At 37.4% G+C, this 19,798-nt stretch overlaps 1 protein-coding gene across 3 annotated transcripts in view; it reads right to left on the bottom strand.

Annotated features, from left to right (window-relative positions):
• WDR44 (WD repeat domain 44) overlaps window positions 1-19,798 on the bottom strand; it is an 84,778-nt gene that overhangs the window by 5,924 nt on the left and 59,056 nt on the right. For 2 of the 3 annotated variants that reach the window (XM_069462943.1, XM_069462942.1), the window contains exons 13-17: window positions 9,001-9,114; window positions 3,401-3,523; window positions 1,615-1,806; window positions 1,307-1,408; window positions 623-738 (exon numbers count right to left, since the gene is read on the bottom strand). In XM_069462943.1, coding sequence (XP_069319044.1) covers window positions 623-738; window positions 1,307-1,408; window positions 1,615-1,806; window positions 3,401-3,523; window positions 9,001-9,114 — 647 coding nt within the window. The remainder of the gene's footprint in view (window positions 1-622; window positions 739-1,306; window positions 1,409-1,614; window positions 1,807-3,400; window positions 3,524-9,000; window positions 9,115-19,798) is intronic. The other variant, XM_069462944.1, reaches the window with a different exon arrangement.

A 19,798-nucleotide genomic window follows, 5' to 3' on the forward strand; every position in this document is an offset into this window, starting at 1 on the left:
AAAAGTACAAAAGCAGGCTGAGTGTGGCTCACACCTGTAATCCTAGCACTTTGGGAGGCTGAGGCAGGAGGACTGCTTGAGCTCAGGAGTTCAAGACCAGCCTGAGCAAGAGTAAGACCACATCTATACTAAAAATAGAAAAATTAGCTGGGCATCATGGCGCGCGCCTGTGGTCTCAGCTACTCAGGAGGCTGAGGCAGGAGGATCTCTTGAACCCAGGAGTTTGAGGTTGCAGTGAGCTATGATGACACCACTGCACTCTAGCAAGGGCGACAGAGTGAGACCCTGTTTCAAAAAAAAAAAAAAAAAGTACAAAAGCAAACAGACTGAAGCTGAGAGTCTTGTAATCCTGGCTCTGCAACAACTGTGACTTTAGGCCAATCACTTAATTTTCTGGGTCTTGTTTTCTTCATCTGCAGAATAGGGGCCATTCTAGCTCTAGCTACCATACAGGTGGACAAGATAAGTATTACATGATGATAAAATGAGATACCAGTTGTAAACATGCAAAAACCCTCCTAAAAACGCCACATAAACATAAGGCATAGATCAATGGAAAAACGGGAGTGGGTGGGAGGGAAACATTCTGATCTCTTTTGGGAATTAATCATTGCCAATTTACCTGAAACTTGCTTTGATCTGGCTGCTGCTGTTGACGTAACCCTTATACTTCATGGACAGTGACAAATCTCTCAGATCATATAGTCTGATTCTAGAGTCATTTGAGGTTACCAGTATCTAAAAATACAATCAAAGGAAAAGCTAAAAATATCATCTTTTAATCCAAGTTAAACTATAACCAAAAAAGGGTGTTACACACATACAAATGTACCTCAAAATTAGAAAAAGCAAGTATTCCACAGGAAAGAGAATACATTTTTTGCCAAGATATTAAGAACTTTTTTTTTTTTTTTTTTTTTGAGACAGAGTCTCACTCTATTGCCCAGGCTAGAGTGAGTGCCGTGGCATCTGCCTAGCTCACAGCAACCTCAAACTCCTGGGCTCAAGTGATCCTACTGCCTCAGCCTCCCGAGTAGCTGGGACTACAGGCATGCGCCACCATGCCCGGCTCATTTTTTCTATATATATATTTTTTAGCTGTCCAAATCATTTCTTTCTATTTTTAGTAGAGACGGGGTCTCGCTCTTGCTCAGGCTGGTCTCGAACTCCTGACCTCGAGCGATCCTCCTGCCTCGGCCTCCCAGAGTGCTAGGATTACAGGCGTGAGCCACCGCGCCCGGCCAAGAACTAACTTTCAGCAGTCTACATAGAGTATTGAGAGAGATGGTTTTGAATACTATAGTACCTTATTTTCTCCAGGTAAAGGCTCAATGCCAGTAATTTTTCTTCCAACCTTGTTGCGCCCTCTAGTAGATCGGACGTGTATTTGTGTATGGTATTTCAAATGCTAAAAAGAAATCATATATTGAAAATATCAGAATTAGAAGAAACCTCAAAGATCATCTGATCCAACACTCAGACAGACATAGTATTATTTGCCCCAATTTACAGACAAGGCAACTAAAGCCCAGAGGGGATAAACAACTTGTCCAAAACCACAAAAGTGTTTTAATAAGTATCCAATCACGTAATTTACACCAGATAGTCATTTACCTCTGTATCATAGAAAATACATCTGCCATCATATGTCCCAATCACTGCATATTTGCCATTCTGACAGAAATTTGCAGCTGTGATCAATTTTGTCTGACCATCTACTTCATTCCACAAAGCTACTTTTTTGTCAGGTATGTTCCAAAGGCGGAGCTTTCCATCCAATGACCCACTTAGAAAATACCTGTCATCCTAAAAAGGTGGCAGAAGAAGCAAGCTTTCATTTTACCAAATCAAGAAAAAAACTCATCAGCAAATCAAAATAGTAAGTCTATTAGAAAGTAATGTTTTAAAGTTAGATCTCATTTTAAAAGTATTCATCAAGCAAACATTATTTTATGCACTAAAAGCAATAACAACAACTAGAAACCTTACTATTAATTTTGGAGAAATAATGTTCTAATCACTTTATCACATCCTTAAACTGCTTTTCCCAAGGTATGGATGTAATAAGATAATGTGTTTGTGTACTACATGGAAGAAGGTACTGTGATCAAATAAGTTTGAGAAGTTCTTGAAAGTTAAACAGGATTCTCAGTTAACCTGCATTCTGAATCTCTAAAAAGGGGATAAAGTGGGCAGCATTTTCCAACTTATTTAACCAGAGACCAGGGGCATTAGGGGAGTTAGGTAGGAATATCTAACAGGGCTAGCACCTCCAAAGAACATGCTTTGGGAAACATATCCTATACCATACCCATAAACAAGTTCTCCACTTATTTTAATCTAGCTAGTAGAGTCAGCACCAACATGTGATTTCCTTGTGCCAATAGTTGCAAAAAACTAAAACTAAAACTAATTTAGCCTTAAGCATTTGGTGGCTCTCTATCCTTTAAGGGCATACAATAGGTCTAGAATTCCATAACAGTAGATTTTTCTCCTTGGTTGAAATCACCTGAAATACTTTCTTTCCAGGGGAAAGATATTAAAGGATTTTCTACATTGAAAATGAAGGGGGCCGGGCGCGGTGGCTCACGCCTGTAATCCTAGCACTCTGGGAGGCCGAGGTGGGCGGATCGTTTGAGCTCAGGAGTTCGAGACCAGCCTGAGCAAGAGCGAGACCCCATCTCTACTAAAAATAGAAAGAAATTATATGGACAGCTAAAAATATATATAGAAAAAAAATTAGCCGGGCATGGTGGTGCATGCCTGTAGTCCCAGCTACTCGGGAGGCTGAGACAGGAGGATTGCTTGAGCTCAGGAGTTTGAGGTTGCTGTGAGCTAGGCTGATGCCACGGCACTCACTCTAGCCTGGGCAACAGAGTGAGACTCTGTCTCAAAAAAAAAAAAAAAAAAAAAGAAAATGAAGGGATATTAAGATCAACAATAGGAATTCAGTATAACCTATAATGAATTTTGGTCTTTGCCTCTTTCAATCTTTTCCTCTGTCTCTTCCCTCCCCAATCTTCTCATAACTATTCCTGCCTATGTACTTCCTTTACTCATTTATTCATCTGCTATCTCCTCTTCTTCCTTCATCTCCAATATCTCTCATCTTTAATAGGATACTTTATTTCATTATTTATACCTTGCATGTCTTATTAAAGATTTGGGATGACTTTTTACCATTATATTTAGAATATAACATTCCCAGTTTTCCAATGCAGATTAGCAGAATATTTATTTCTTTTCTCACTTTTAAAGCAAAATGAAATACAAAATTAAACTGCTCTTAACTATGATCTGTTAATCATCTTTTTCCTTTAGTCCAGTTGCCCTCCAGAGAAACTAGGTTCCCTCACCTTCCTCAGAGTGTAACAAAAAAAATGTATAAACAGTTACTTACTCTTGGATGGAAAGCTATGGCAGTGACAAAATCTATATGTTGAAAACAGCAAAGGCATTCTCTTCTGGAAATGTGCCATAATCTGACCGTTTTATCCATTGAAGAAGAAAGAAGAAAGTAGTTCTATGGAGAAAATGACATTAATTATTTTATCACCCTATGAAAAAACTACTTACACAATAAAAGTGAACTTTTCAGTTTTATGTACTTAACAGTTTTGTTATTGTTATATGCAGCATTAGAAAGAACAAAAAAATTATCCAATTCACTTGGAAGATCCCATTTTCCTCCAAACAATTAAAATACCATATTTCATCAATTCTAAGACTTTTCCACACTACCTGTTCTGAAATTAGGATGAATCTTATAATCGATGTCCAAAGGAATCTATCAGGCACCAGCAGAGGACTAAGGTGTGCCTTAGTTGTTATTGCCTGCACATACTGGAACTCAGCTATGAATATAAGGCATATATTCATCTTATTGTCACTTTAGTTCAGTTATTTTCACATTGACAACACTGGTGAATTTTAACTCACATAGATCTTTAATTGTCATTTAAAATGTCTTCAAAAAGATTACCCTATAATGCAGCATGGAAATGAAAAATTATTGTGTACCTGTCATACCCTAGGCAAGAAAATTAGAGAATAGAAATTGTCAAATCTCTCAGAATAGATCAGAGCATTTTCAAAGCTAGAAGAGGATAGTATAACTGATTTAGGCAGTATTGTTATGGCCCCATTACCCGGGAACCAAACGTCTATTTGTCAAAAGCTTCTGGCTGGCAGAAGCTCATTATTTCCTAAACATAATCTATTTAAGGGGGAGAACTATGACATATACCAAATGAGGAAAGTCAAACAAGACCCCAGTATTCTTTGGTATGCCTAAAGGTGCTAAACAAATTAAGGTAACGATGACATTTATTGAGTGCTTATGGCGTGTTAAGCATTGTTCTTAACACTATACAGCAACCCTGTGAGGTAGGTATATTATTATCCCCTTTTACAAATAAGAACAGTGAAGGACAGAGAAGTTGAATAACTTGCCTAGGATTATACAATTTATCAGTGGCAGAGGTGGGATTGCAAGCCCGAGTAGTCTGGCTTCAGGTCCGGGCTCTAGCCACTACACCGTTCTGTAGAGTGCTTAAGTAGAACACATATTATGAAAACCAAGATGCTTTATCACTTGCTAAAAGTAATTAAGAACCTTTAATCTTTGATTTTAAAAAGACTAAGTGTAAATATTGATTTGGATATGTAATTGTACTGATAAATATATGCTATTTTGGGCTAGTCTAAAAGTATACATTTTATGTAGTATACTTGTTTTTAAATAGGTGGTATATTTTATGATTAAATGTAAAGAATTATAAAATATAATTTGGAAGATTTACAATAATCTTTGAAACATCTAATATCAATTATTTTTACTTTCAAGAGCCACTCAGTTCCAGAAAAATTTTGAAGACTGTATGCAGTTCGCTTCATAAGTTCCTATTAATTAATAACTGTATAAAAACTAAACCTATGGCCCATTGTTCATTAAAACTGACAATATTCAATTCTTACAATAGTCCATCGTTTTAAGCATATGAAAATATCCCTAAAATATTAAGTGAAGGTGCTGAAGACATGTTAAGACTAGTTCTATCATGCCAAGAGGTTTCCGTTCAATAAATACTTATTGAATAAATGAAATTAAATAATTTTCTTGAACTAAGCACTAATCTTGGGAGTCAAATAAATGAGATTAAAATTGAAGTTCTACTCATAACTAGTTTTATGATATTAGATGGGTCACAGGGGCCCAGTATATTCATCTACAAAACAAAAGACTGTCTACCTCATGGGATTGTTATTGTAAGAATTAACAAAGTAATTCTTGTTATCTGGCATAAAATAAGTCTTCAACAAATAGAAAAGCCACTATAAACATTGATTGTGTCAGACACTGAAGAGAAACAACAACAAAATAATATCTGGTCCCTACTCTTGAGGGGCTTAGAATCTTCTTGCAGAAATTTTCTTTCCTCTAGATGAGGGTGAAGAGTTGGGAAAGTGAGGATAAGCTCTTAGGAACCAAGCCTATATAGGCAGAGACTCACTGAAATAACTCATCTACACCAGTGCTTCTCAAACTACTTGTAAAAGACTGTTTTTGCTTTTTTTTTTTAATTTTCAATGAGTCATGGACTAAAACTATTATAAAATACAGAACAATTACTAGAAAAATGAAATGAACATAAAAGTCATAAAATACAAGACCCATTTATTATTATTACATAAAATAGAAGCTCAGATTTTAAAAGATTAAATAGGCATAAAATTACTCTGAAAAACTGCCATGAACATTTCTAAATGGTTTATTCTTTGTTTCTGTACTTACCTCTTCACAAACTGGTATTCTATATTCCTATCGTCAAGGACCAGGAAGACCCAGTTTACTGACTAGCACCAGTCCTTAAAAATGCATATTATTCACTTGAGACAAGAGGTAGTTGGATAGATACTAAATCATATTACTGCTGCCCCTTAAGAGACTTGGAAAGAATGGGAAAAATGCTAGAAAAGTATAAATTTTTTTTTATCATTTCTCAAATCTTTGCAACATGTCCAACTTTTTTTGTCATCCTTTTCTCTTGTAGTGATTAGTTATTCTAACCCAGGAATAGGCTAGAGAGTTAATGCTCCAAAGCTATGGGATTTCAATTTCAACTCTCCTGTTCCCTAGCTATATGTCTTTAGGCATGTTTCTTAACCTGTATGAAATCTTGGTTTTTTTTTAATTCTTTATTTTTTTTTTTGAGACAGAGTCTCACTCTGTTGCCTGGGCTAGAGTGCCGTGGTGTCAGCCTAGTTCACAGCAACCTCAAACTCCTGGGCTCAAGCGATCCTTCTGTCTCAGCCACCCGAGTAGCTGAAACTGCAGACATGTGCCACCATGCCCAGCTAATTTTTTCTATATATTTTTAGTTGTCCGTTTAATTTCTTTCTATTTTTAGTAGAGACGGGGTCTCGCTCTTGCTCAGGCTAGTCTCAAACTCCTGACCTTGAGCGATCCTCCTGCTTCGGCCTCCCAGAGTGCTAGGATTACAGGTGTGAGCCACCACGCCCGGCCTAAATTCTTGATAAGGAAACATCAACAACATCATAAGGATGTTTTGGGGGTATAAATAGACAGCACATGTAAAATGCTTAAATTTTGTCTGTGTCCTCAGTGCCTAAAATGCTACCTGGCACATAGTGATGATGATGGACATCATCATAATCATAACAGTGAATATTAATCAAGCATTTACTATGTTCTAGGCAAGTGTATTATATTGACTAGCTCAGTTAATCTTTCTCAATATAACTCTATGAGGAAGATACTTTTATTACGCCTATCTAGCAGATGAGGCACAGTGAAGTTATGTAACTTGTCCAAGGTCACACAACTATAAGGCTCAGACTAGGAAGGATATGAACCCCAGGAATTTGGCTCCAACCTCGTGTTCTTAACCAGGTGGTAAAGTCATCAACATACATGTTTTGAGGAAATGAAAAGTACTTGGTATGTAGCAGGTGTATTTGCATAGATCCTCAATAATGTTCTTTTTACTGTTTCCTCCATAAAGGAAACAAGGGGAGTGGTCAGTGAAATAGGAAAGTACAGTGCTCCAAAATCAAGATGAGTATTTTAAGAAAGATCAATAGCATCAAACCATCAAATGCTAGAGAAAGGTTAAGGAGAATGAGTTCAAAGAAAAGATATTAATTCTGATAAGAAGGTAGTTATGATGATTAATTTTATTTGTCAACTTGGCTAGGCTATAGTATCCAATTATTTAATCAAACACCAATATAGTTGTTGCTGTGAAGGTATTTTGTATATGTGGTTAACATTTACAATCAATTGACTTTAAGTAAAGAAGATCACCCTTGATGATGTGGGTGGGCCTCATCCAATCAGTTGAATGGCCACAAGAGCAAAAACAGGTTTCCTGGAGAAGAAGAAATTCTGCCTTAAGACTGCAGCATCAACTCCTGCTAAGTTTCCAGCCTGTCAGCCTGCCCTACAGATTTCAAAATTGCCTGCCCCCACAATTACATGAGCCCATTCCTTAAAATAAATCTCTTCATATATACATATGTATAAAAAATAAAGAGGTTCTGTTTCTCTGGAGAAGTCTGACTGATATAGTGGTCAATAGATTAAATTTCTTCCAGTTAGTGTTACATTTCAGAAAAAATACTGGTTTCTCTTTAAAAAAGTAAAATGAGTCCAAGGTTCCCAATTATTTGCTTTGTATTCCTTATTCCAGATGAATATGATTATCAGATTAAGGATACCTCAGATTTCCACCTTCTGACATCTCAGTGGCACAGAGTGGGGAAGGAGTATAAAGACACAATTAGGGCTCAGTTTAACACATTGACTGACACACTAGAAAAAAATATTTTTTCCTTGGGGCCATGGTGTTTTATTACAAAAACAGAATAAAAACTTTGAAAATAAAACAATCTTCTCTAATTCAATGAAAAATATTATTTTTTATTGTTTTTTGCATGTGAGTTATATGCAACTTAAAAAATAGTTCATGTGGCTCCCAAGGTGAAGAGACATGTGAGTTACACATGGTTCACAAGGCCCTGGGATCAAAACTAGCATGAGTTCAATACAACTCACATGGCAGTTAATGTGTTAAAAACCCGACTGCCAGGTCAGTCCTAAGCTTATTTCAGGAGGTTAGAGAGATACATCATGACAGATGGGTTATGAAAAGCATACAGAATATTTAAACAGCTATGGTAGGAGTGATTTAAAGCTAGAGCTCAGAGAAAGCCTGACTTGCCAAAATATACCAATGATATCTTTTGTGGTACGTGAGGTTCTCTTGGCTAATTAAAATATCTGGCACCAATGGTAATCCCCAATCCTTTTAAATATTACTTTTCCCCAAAAAATTCTTAATATGTTTTAGATTATGTTTACTGACAAAATTTAATACAAAGAAAGTATAAGGTATCATGCAAAAATTCTAGAAACTGCTTCATGCTTCAAACACCTTACATAAAATTTAAGATATCTCTTTAAATTTTCACAAAACCATTAAGATATTTGATCAGTGACAAAATGGCCACTTTACTTTTGAAATAATTTTGCTCTAAGGAAAAAAAAATCAAAATGAAGACTTAGCATTGGTCTGTAGATTATAATTATTAAATGTAAATTAATAATTTCGTAAATGCAGCAGATTAGCCCCAAAGCAGGCTTGATGAGATGGATCAGACTTCACCCTTTATATCTGAAGTCAATACATTTTTTGAGGATAGGTACTTTACAAAATTATTGCTTATAAAAGAAGCAAAAGGTAACAAATATACAAAGAGATCTAGATAGATGTGAAGTAATATGAAGTAAACATTTACTTATTAGCCTAATCTGATGTTTGTCTTTAACTTAGATTAATACATAGATAACTCACACAAAGAATACATGAACATCCAAACACTTGACAGTGTGACAATCATAAAAATAAAACTTTTTATCCTAAAGTCACAGTTACATAGAATTATTAATAATATATAATTCAAATAAGAATTTCTTACTTTAGACCATGAAAGATCAAGGAGGTCAGCAGTATGTCCTTTATATTTGCAAAATGGCCGTTGCCGAAAGGGTGCATTCTTATCATCAGGGTCTTCATCAGTTCCACTGCATACCTATTTAGACACAAAAATAAACTTTAAAACTGCGATATAAAACTAGCAAAACAAGCTTCATACTCTTCCCACCCCATCTGTTCTCTCATCATTCTGTATGATGCCTGATTGAAACCTTGAGCTACCAAAAGCAAGCTCCCCTGCATGCTGATCTACTATTTTTAATCTCTTTGTCCTAATAAACCAGGAATCCCTGAAGACATTGTGCTATCACAATCTTTTCCCTCCCTAACAGAACCCCCACTTTGTCCTTGTCTCAGCATCTGTTCCTTTAGGAGTGGTGATGCCAGCACCAGGAGGTAAATCATGATTGGCCCAAGCTAATGAATTAGCTGATTCCCCTTCCCAGTGATGACTGGTTTAGACATAATTGTGTGCTACAATTTTCATCAATTAGACATAAGGGAAAGTTTATGGGAGAGGTTTCTAGAGGGATTTCCTCACTCTTAAAAAGGGGCACATTAGGCTGGGTGTGGTAGCTCACGCCTGTAATCCCAGCCCTTTGGGAAGCCAAGGTAGGAGGATATCTTGAGGCCAGGAGTTCAAGACCAGCCTGGGCAACATAGTGAGACCTTGTCTCTACAAAAAATCAAAATATATCAGCTAGGCACGGAGGCGTGCACCTGTAGTCCCAGCTACTTGGGAGGCTGAGGCAGGAGGATCGCATGAGCCCAGGAGCTGGGAGGTTGCAGTGAACTGTGATCTTGCCACTGCATTCCAGCCTGGGTGACAGAGCGAGACCCAGTCTCAAAAAAACAAAACAAAACAAAAACAAAAACAAAAACAAAAAAAAAAAAAAAAGGGGCATACTAAAGGGACCTTCCTCATTCCTGCTTTGGAACATTCTGCATGTAATACCTAAGCCATCTTAGGACCACAGGGGAACGAACCCAAAAGAACAAAACAAAGAGTACAAAGTAGGAAGATGGTAGCACCCTGTGTCCCTGATGATACTTATTGAGCTGCTGAATTAACCAACCCTGGAACCGCCTTACCTCCAGAGTTGCTTCCTCATTGTTTAAGCCATTTTCAGTTGAGTTTCTGTTATTTGAAGTCAAAAGCATCCTGACAGAGGTAGGTAGAAAATAATGCCATACATGTGTGCTGTGCATTTAGTTACAACATGCTTTTGTATTCATTATCCGAATGAATCCTAACAACTCTTTGAGGTAGGTATTAACTTTATGAGGATGAAGAAATTAGGAAAAAAATTGAGGCTCAAAGAGGTTAAAATAATATATTAAAGGTCACACAGCTACCTGTGAACGGCAGAACCAAAGCAGGAATGCAAGTCATTGAACTTTAAGTCCAGAGTTTGTCCCTCAAATGTTTTAGATTATGTAGCATTAGCAAAAACAGTGTTAGCTAAGCCTTGTGTATTTAGGGAAGGGTAGGTAGGATGATGAGAACAGAGGAAAAAAGTATATGGAAATAGTAGGGGATGACGATAGAAAGGTACTTTCAGACCACATTAGAAAGGGCCTTGAATTTGTGGCTTAAAAGTTCAGACATTCTAAGGCAATGGAGAGCCAACACAGGTTTCTGAAAAGGAAAAAAATAACATGATCTGACTAGTGCTTTAGAAAGAGAACTCTGGGCAATAATGTAAAAAATGGTTGGGAGAGAGGGAGTGGAAGCAGGGATAGCAGTCAGTAAGTTAAGTAAGAATAATGAGAGCTTGAATTAGGACAGTGACTATTACTTGTCTAGAACTTTACAGTTTATAAAAAACATCTTCACATGAACCATGGAGGCAGACCACCAACATGGATACCTGTACCTTCTGCCAAGCACTCCTAATCCTAGATGATTACTACTTCCCCTAATTTTGCTACCAGACTAGTGAGCACTGATGGGAGACATACAACTGAACAGGATTGCCCTATGACATAAAAGTCAACTTTTTGTTTAATTAATGATCATTTGCTTTTCATTAACTCCTTAGCACATTTTCCCTAGCAGTGATTCCAGACCTCTTCTTTTCTCCTTAAACACACATTTTCCTTTCCCTATACTCTTTGTTCAAAATGTTTAAATAAATGTTTTTTATCATAAAGTAATACATGATCAGTGTGTACAATTCAGAAAATGTGGAAAACATAAAAACTACAATTAAAACTACCCATATTGAGGCCAGGAGTTTGAGACCAGCCTGGGCAACACAGTGAGACCCCATCTCTTAAAAAAAAAAAAACCCAGAAAACAAAAAACACCCAAAACCTGCTAACATTTTGACCACCTTCAACCTTTCATTTTTTAAAAAACATAATTGAAATCACATTGCACATATAACTCACTACCTTCCTTTTTATTATAACATGAGCATTTTCTGTATTTCATACTTTGAAAACATTTACTGGTCACATGATATATCATAATTTATTCATTCTCCCTTTGTTGGTCACTTACTCATTTCCAATTTTTTTTGCTAATATAAATTGTAATTCAACAAACGTTTTGGACCATGAATCTTTATCCATATTTGACTAGTCCTTATCCTTGTAAAAAAAATTTTTAGAGACAGAGTCTCACTGTGTTTCCCAGGATGGAGTGCAGTAGCACTATCATAGCTCACTGTAACCTCAAACTCCTGGGCTCAAGTATCCTTCCACCTCAGTCTTCTGAGTAGCTGAGACTACAAGTGCATGCCACCACGCCCAGCTAACTTTTCTATTTTTTGTGGAGATGGGGTGGGTTCACTATATCGCCCAGGTTGGTCTCAAACTCCTGGTCTCAAGCTATCCTCCTACCTCAGCCTCCCAAAGTGCTAGGATTATAGGCATGAGCCACTGCTCCCAGCCTTATTGTGAATACTTTTTATGTTATTGAATAGTCTTTAAAAACAATTTAAGGGCTACACAGTATTCTACTGTACAGACTATACCATAGTTTTTATTTTCCAACTGTAAGAAATTTAGGTTGCTCAAATTTTAGCCATTAAGAGAACACTAAGATGAAAATCTTTTTACTTATATCTTTGAGAATATCCAATTATTTTTTGTTTTGTTCTATTTTTATGCTTTTTGTATTCTTTTTTCTAATTATTTATGATAAATTATTAAAGGTAGAATTACCAAGTAAAATGTTTATATTATATATATATATCTGTATCTGTGTTTGTGTATGTATGTGTGTGTGTGTGTGTGTGTATCCAACAAATGGGGGGAGAGATTATCTCCATATAAAAATACATACCTAATGTTTTATTATGGACATTTCAAATATAAACAAAAGTAGGTGGACTAGTATAATGCAACCATCACCACTTTAACAATTATCAACATTTTACCCATCTTGTTTTATCAATCCTCCCATCTTTACTTAGTTTTGCTGGAGCATTTAAAGTGAGATCTAGACACTAATAATTTTATTAGTAAATACTTCTATATGTACCTCCAACTGATAAGCCCTTTTAAAAATGTAATTACCATGCCATTATCACACCTAAGAAATACGATTTGTAAAATTTAGTATCTAATCAATATTTAAATATCCTGATTATCTAAAAATGTCATTTTAAAGTTGGATTGCTATGAAAAATTGTAAGACTTTTGATATTCATTAGCAGATAGTATATACCAGATACTGTGTTGTATTATTTGGGATTCCAAAATAAACAAGACAGTTCTTATCCTCTTATAGTCTGTTTTCAGTATAGAAATCAGAATGATCCTTTTAAAATATATCAGATTATATCATTCTCTGTTTAAAAACCCAATGGCTCCCATCTTTCTCAGAGCAAAAGCCAAAGTCTTTGCAATGTCCTACACGTTCTGATCCCCCTGTCCGCACCTCTATGACTTCACTTTCTACTCCTCTCCCAACCTCACTAGCTCCAGCTACCCAGGCCTCGCTGCTATTTCTTGAACATACCTAACTCTTGCCTTATAGCAGTTTCATTTGCCACTCCTACCTGGAATGGTCTTCTCTTGCAGATTATCATATGACCACTTCCTCACCTCCTGCAGATTTTGCTCAAATGATAACCTTTGAATGAAGCTTTGCTTGCCTACCTTATTTACCCACTGCCACCCCACTTTAACTGCTCTATTTTTGCCCATGAAACCTATTACCGGTATACACATACAAAAGAGTGAAATTGGACTCTTGTATTACACCATACATAAAAATCTACACAAAATAGATTAAAGACTTAAATGTAAGGCCTAAAGCCATAAAACCTCTAGAAGAAAACAGGGGAAAACCTTCTTGATATTGGCCTTAACAACGATTTCTTGGATATGACATGAAAAGCATCAATAACAAAAGCAAAAATAGGTAAGTAGGACCGTATCAAACTAAAAAGTTTCTACACAACAAAGGAAACCAACAACATGAAAAGGCAACTTAAAGAAGAGGAGAAAATACTTACAAACCATGTATCTAATAAAGGGTTAATATCCAAAACATATAAGAAACCCCTACACCTGAATAATAAAAGGCACACAAAAACAAAATAGAAAAAACAAAAATAAAAACAAACCCCAACGAACCAAATAACACAATTAAAAAATGGGCAAAGAACCTGAATAGACATTTCTACAAAGAAGACATACAAATGAACAACAGGTATATGAAAAGATCCTCAACATTACCAATCATCAGGCTGATTTGATTTGCATCACAAATCAAAACCACAATGATATGTCACCTCATACCTGTTAGGATGACCATTATAAAAAAAAATATATATATAACAAGTGTTAGTGAGGATGTGGAGAAAAGGGAACCCTATTGGTGGGAATGTAAATTGGTGCACTCACTATGAAAAGTACTATGGAGGTTCCTCAAAAAATTAAAAACAGAACTACCATATGATCCTGCAATCGCACTTCTGGGTATACATTCAAAGGAAATGAAATCAAAGTGTCAAAGAGATATCTGTATTCCCATGTTCACTGCATCATCTTTCCCAATAGCCAAGACATGGAAGCACCCTAAATGTCCATCTCCAAATAAATGGATAAAGAAAATGTGGCATATATAGACAATGGAATACTATTCAGTCATAAAAAAGAAATCCTGCCATTTGTGATAACATGAATGAATCTGGAAGACATTATGCTAAGTGAAATAAGCCAGACATATAGAAGGACAAATACTACATGGTACCACTTATATGATGTATCTAAAATAGTCAAACTCATAGAAGCAGAGAGTAGAATGGTAGTTACCAGGGGCTGGAGGATAGAGAAATAGGGAAGTATTAGTCAAAGGGTACAAAGTTTCAGTTATACAAAATAAGTAAGTCCTAGAGATCTACTGTATAGCACAATACCTACAGATAACAACACTGAATCATCTACTTAAAAATTTGCTAAGACGGCTGATCTTAAATGTTCTTGTCACAAAAAAAATAATAAGAGGATGAGAGGAAACTTTTGGAGGTGATGGATAGGTTTATGGCACAGATTGTGGTGATGGTTCCACAGGTGCATACTTATCTTAAAACTCATCAGGTTGGATACATTCAATATGTACAGCTTTTAGTATGTCAATCATACCTCAACAGAGTGGCTTAAAAAACTAACTTCCAATATATTACAAAATTTACTTATTTTGTTTCTCTGTCTTCTTCCACTAGAATGTATACTCCGTAACAACATATATTCTTCTCTCTTTTGTTTACTTACTATATCTCTAGTTCCTAGAACAGTGATTAATACATAGTAGGCACTCAATAAATATTTGTGGACTGAAAAAAAATATAGTTCTAGACCTCAGTGCCAATTAGTGGAGCATAATGGTTAAGACCATAAGCTCTAGAGACAGATCAGACCTGGATTCTAATTCTGATGCTGTATCTACCAACTGTGTGAAATCATGAAATTGGTGAGTTAGTTTAACATCTCTAAGCCTTCTTCATCTGTAAAATCAGGTTATTAATAGTACCAATGCATATTTGTATCAAATGCTACATATCTATATCTCACAAAAATTATCTCATTCCCTTACAGTTAGTTCTAATGGTTAATTTTTTTTAAGAGACGGAGTCTCACTTTATTGCCCCAGCTGGAGTACAGTGGCACAACCATAGCTCACTACAGCCTTGAACTCCTGGGTTCAAGTGATCCCCCTGCCTTAGCCACCCAAGTAGCTGAGACTACATACACAAGCCACCACAGCCTGGCTTCAAAAATTTTAAGCAGCAGTTAAGTGCTTTAACACCATATTGATGTTCCACTAATCAAGCACACTAAACATGGACAGATTTATCCAAGAAAAACATTCATTTCTAGGTAAATAGTATACTTACGACTTCTAGGGTCAAAAATAAATTTTACACTTATTCAAATAGATACAGAATATTCATACTTGCAATCTGACCCCATTATGCATTCACAGAAACCATGAGGTCTAACAGTCTCTACTAAAGCCTACTATTAAAAAATCCTTTAGGCCGGGCGCGGTGGCTCACGCCTATAATCCTAGCACTCTGGGAGGCCGAGGCAGGTGGATCACTAGAGGTCAGGAGTTCGAGACCAGCCTGAGCAAGAGCGAGACCCCGTCTCTACTAAAAATAGAAAGAAATTATCTGGCCAACTAAAATATATATAGAAAAAATTAGCCGGGCATGGTGGCACATGCCTGTAGTCCCAGCTACCCGGGAGGCTGAGGCGGTAGGATCGCTTGAGCCCAGGAGTTTGAGGTTGCTGTGAGCTAGACTGATGCCACAGCACTCACTCTAGCCCAGGCAACAAAGCAAGACTCTGTCTCAAAAAAAAAAAAAAAAAAATCCTCTAGCATAATGGAGCCAACTAAGCATGCACCTTTCTTCTTGTCTTTCTTACATTTGCTGAGCTACTTTTGGAAATCAACAGAAACAAAGAGCATAATAGCCAGAATTATTAGGCTTGCCATTACTCACTAGTAGGTCAGGGATCTTGGGTAAATCACTTTGTATGTTCAACTGTACAATAGGTGCTTTTATATATTCTATTTTACATGGATGCTGAGCAGACAAGAGTGAAAAAGTACTTCAAAAGAGATGAATAAGATATCACTATCATGAGGGAAAAAAAGAATATACACGTCAGGAACATAAACTCCATTGTGCTTACTGCACCTCATTGTGGCTAGCGCTGGGTTATAAGATAATTCCTGGCTGAGCGCTGTGGTTCATGCCTGTAATCCTAGCACTTTGGGAAGCTGAGGCAGGAGGACTGAGGCCAAAAATTCAAGACCAGCCTGGGCAATAGTGAGACCCCATTTCTACAAAAAAAAAAAAATTAGCCAGGTGTGGTAGCATGCACACCTGTAGGCCCAGCTACTCGGGAGACTAAAGCAAGAGGATGGCTTGAGCCCAGGAGTCTGAGGTTGCAATGAGCTATGATGACGCCATTGCACTCTAGCCCAGGCAACAGAGGGAGACCCTGTCTCAAACAAAAAAAAAGAAAAAAGAAAAAAAAAAAAAGAAAAGAAAATTCCCGATACCAAACTCTATAAAGGTGTGAAATATGAAATAGAGGCCTCTTTTAACTGCCTTGAAATAGAATGACAGAAGTCAAAGAAACCCCAAATGATCTTTTCCCGAAAACAAAGGATATAAATGTTACTCCTCATTTAAAAGGCTTTGTATTTAATAAAATTGGGAATTGCTTAGGTACTTTTGGGGTTAGATGGAAGTAGTTACGAATTTCTAAGTAGGATAGTTGAAGCAAGCATAATATAAGATAGTACAGATAGTCCCTATTTTTCATAGTAATCAATGCCTAGAAACTTTATGTTAAATTAAACTAAAAAAAAACAAGCCCTTTTCCCTTAAGCAAAGTAGTTAAAATTTTCACTGCTACATTAGTCAGTGAAGACTTTATGGCCATGATGAATGGGCAAGCTTTGAATAGAAGGCAGATCAAGGCATCCAGATAAGGGGAAAAATAGGAATAAAGGTCCAGAGGCAGGAATTAAACATTGATTACAGGCCTTCTACAGTCAGGATTGGGATTAGATTCCAAGGATACTAAAATCTCTGAAGTACAGTTCTTTGCCTTAAATCAGCCCAGAGCCTAGCCAGGCAGACAAACTAACAAGGAAGACGTGGTAAGTAGTACGAATATAAAAGTACATATGATGTACTATCAGAAAACAAATAAGGGCCGGGCGCGGTGGCTCATGCCTGTAATCCTAGCACTCTGGGAGGTCAAGGCGGGAAGATCGCTGGAGGTCAGGAGTTCAATACCAGCCTGAGCAAGAGTGAGACCCCGTCTCTACTAAAAATAGAAAGAAATTATCTGGACACTAAAAATATATATAGAAAAAATTAGCCAGGCATGGTGACACATGCCTGTAAGTCCCAGCTACTTGGGAGGCTGAGGCAGAAGGATTGCTAGAGCCCAGGAGTTTGAGGTTGCTGTGAGCTAGGCTCACGCCACGGCACTCTAGCCCAGGCAACAGAGCGAGACTCTGTCTCAAAAAAAAAGAAAGAAAGAAAGAAAGAAAATAAATGAGGAACAATTTTGCCTGCTGGATGCAGTGAAAATAATAAGAGAAGGTATCTGAGCTGAATCTTGAAAGATGAGTAGGGCTTACCCTGTGAAGAAAGAGGACAGAGAGGGCAACCCTGGGAAAGCAAACAGCATGGACAAAGACATGAAGGTGAGAATGTTTATATCTGGCACGGCAAGTAAGATGCACAAGCACTGGAGAATTAGAACTGAGTTAAAAGGTAAGCTGAGGCAGTGATAAGAAAAACCCCCATCTATTACTTAGCACAGCGGCCACCTGAGACCCCCACCCCTCACGGAAGATCCGCATCAGCATAATACTAACCTAACACCTGGCCCATCAACTAATCTATTACCTGGCACATCAGCATAACACTAAATCTATTACCTGGTGCATCAGCATAACACTAAACCTATTACCTGGTGCAGCAACTAACCTAATCTATTACCTGGCAGGCATTAGTCACCTGAGACCCCTCCCCTTGGATCACCCCAACTTAATAAAAGTGGGAAAAATTGGGTAGACAGGGCTCAGAATTTGGTGGTGAGACTCCTCTGAGCCCGCCGGTGAATAAACCCTGATTCTCTGACTCTCCGTGTGCAGCTCGGTTTGTCCTCGGGACCACTCGCTGTAACACTTGCTGTAGCAGCAGTACTGGGAAGGACTTTATTTTGCAGGGCGATAATGAGCCATCAGAAGATTTTAAACCACAAAATGACATAGTCAGATTTGTTTTGAACAAACCAACTGGTGGCAGTGTAAAAAATGAATTTGGTAGAGACTAGAGGCCGGAAAAAACAATTAAAAGACTAAGGCAAACATTTAAATGAGCTTTGAGGACCTAGACAATATGCATGATAATGGGGGATGAGGGGCCAGATTCCACAGGCATTTTTTTGGTGGGGGTAGAGTGGCCAGGAGTTTGTAACTATTTTGCTATGTGGGTAAGGAAGAAACAGTAATATCGTGTTTGGACTGAGCTAAAAAGATAACTTGTAGCAGTTGATGCTATTCAATAAGGTTCAGAAGAGAGAAGCAAGTTTGTGGGTAGATGATAAAAATATTTCCATGAATGACCATTACCATCTAGCCAGTTATTCAAGCCAGACACCTGCAATTCATCCTAGGCGACTCACTTTTGGCACCCCAGCTGGTGAGTCACCAAGTCCTAGAGATTTGGCTTCTTTTACATCTCCCCATTCAGCTTATCTGTACAGTTTCTAGCCCCACTGCTATCATAATCATCATAATCAAAGCATTCATTTCTCTCCTGGGTTAATAGCCTCTTAAGTGACCTCCTTGTCTTTAGCCTGGAGCCCCCATCTTGTCTATCCTTCACAATACTACCCAGAATGTTCTTTCTAAAACAAAAATCTGAACATGTTAATTAAGCCCCTGACTGAATCCCTTCAAAGCCCCTCCCCCTTCTTAGATGCTTACAGGATAAAGTTCAAATGTCTTGGTTTAACACAAAAGGCCTTTCAAAATCCCGCTCCTGCCTAGTCTCCTACCAATCTCACACATGTATGCACCCTTTGCTCCAGTCATGTGAAATTCCTTTGTACCTTTAACATACCATGCTTCCTCAGCATCTATGTCTTGACTCTTACTATTCCCTCTGTCTGATATGCCTCTTCCTTCCTTCCCTCATATATCTAACTCCTAGCTCAAACATCAAGCCTCCATGAAGCTTTTCCTGACACCCTGATTTATAAGGCTAACCTATCCTTGTGTTGTACCTTCTGTAGAACATCGCTATCCAATACTGTAATTGTGGATTTATCTATTTCACTAGTCCCCAGATTTCTGAGGACAGAGAATATGTCTTATTTGATTTTATAGCATCTAGCAGTATCCACCACATACATATAGCAGGCACCAAAAAAACATTTGTTGAGGTAGTTCTGTTTGTATCTCTTAATTGATGTGCCTGAAGAACATGCAGGTGGAGCGATCCTATACGTTGTTATGTGAAAAGGGCAGCACACACAATAGGATCACATTCTTGTTTAAAAAACATAAAGCTACTGAAAGGAAACAAAGCCTTATGGATCTAAAGCCAGTTCAGGACTGGAGGGAAAGTAGATATATCTGTTGAGAATGGCCAAGGACAGACTCTGAGAAAGAGCAAATTTAAGAAGATGGAAGAGAGACCAAGTATATAAAGAAGAAAACAAGGAAAAACAAAACCACGAAAGCCAAGAGGAGGGGAAAAGTAAGCATTAAATACGAGAGAGCC

This window comes from Eulemur rufifrons, chromosome 30 (assembly GCF_041146395.1).
Source record: "Eulemur rufifrons isolate Redbay chromosome 30, OSU_ERuf_1, whole genome shotgun sequence".
In the NCBI taxonomy this organism is placed as follows: domain Eukaryota; kingdom Metazoa; phylum Chordata; class Mammalia; order Primates; family Lemuridae; genus Eulemur; species Eulemur rufifrons.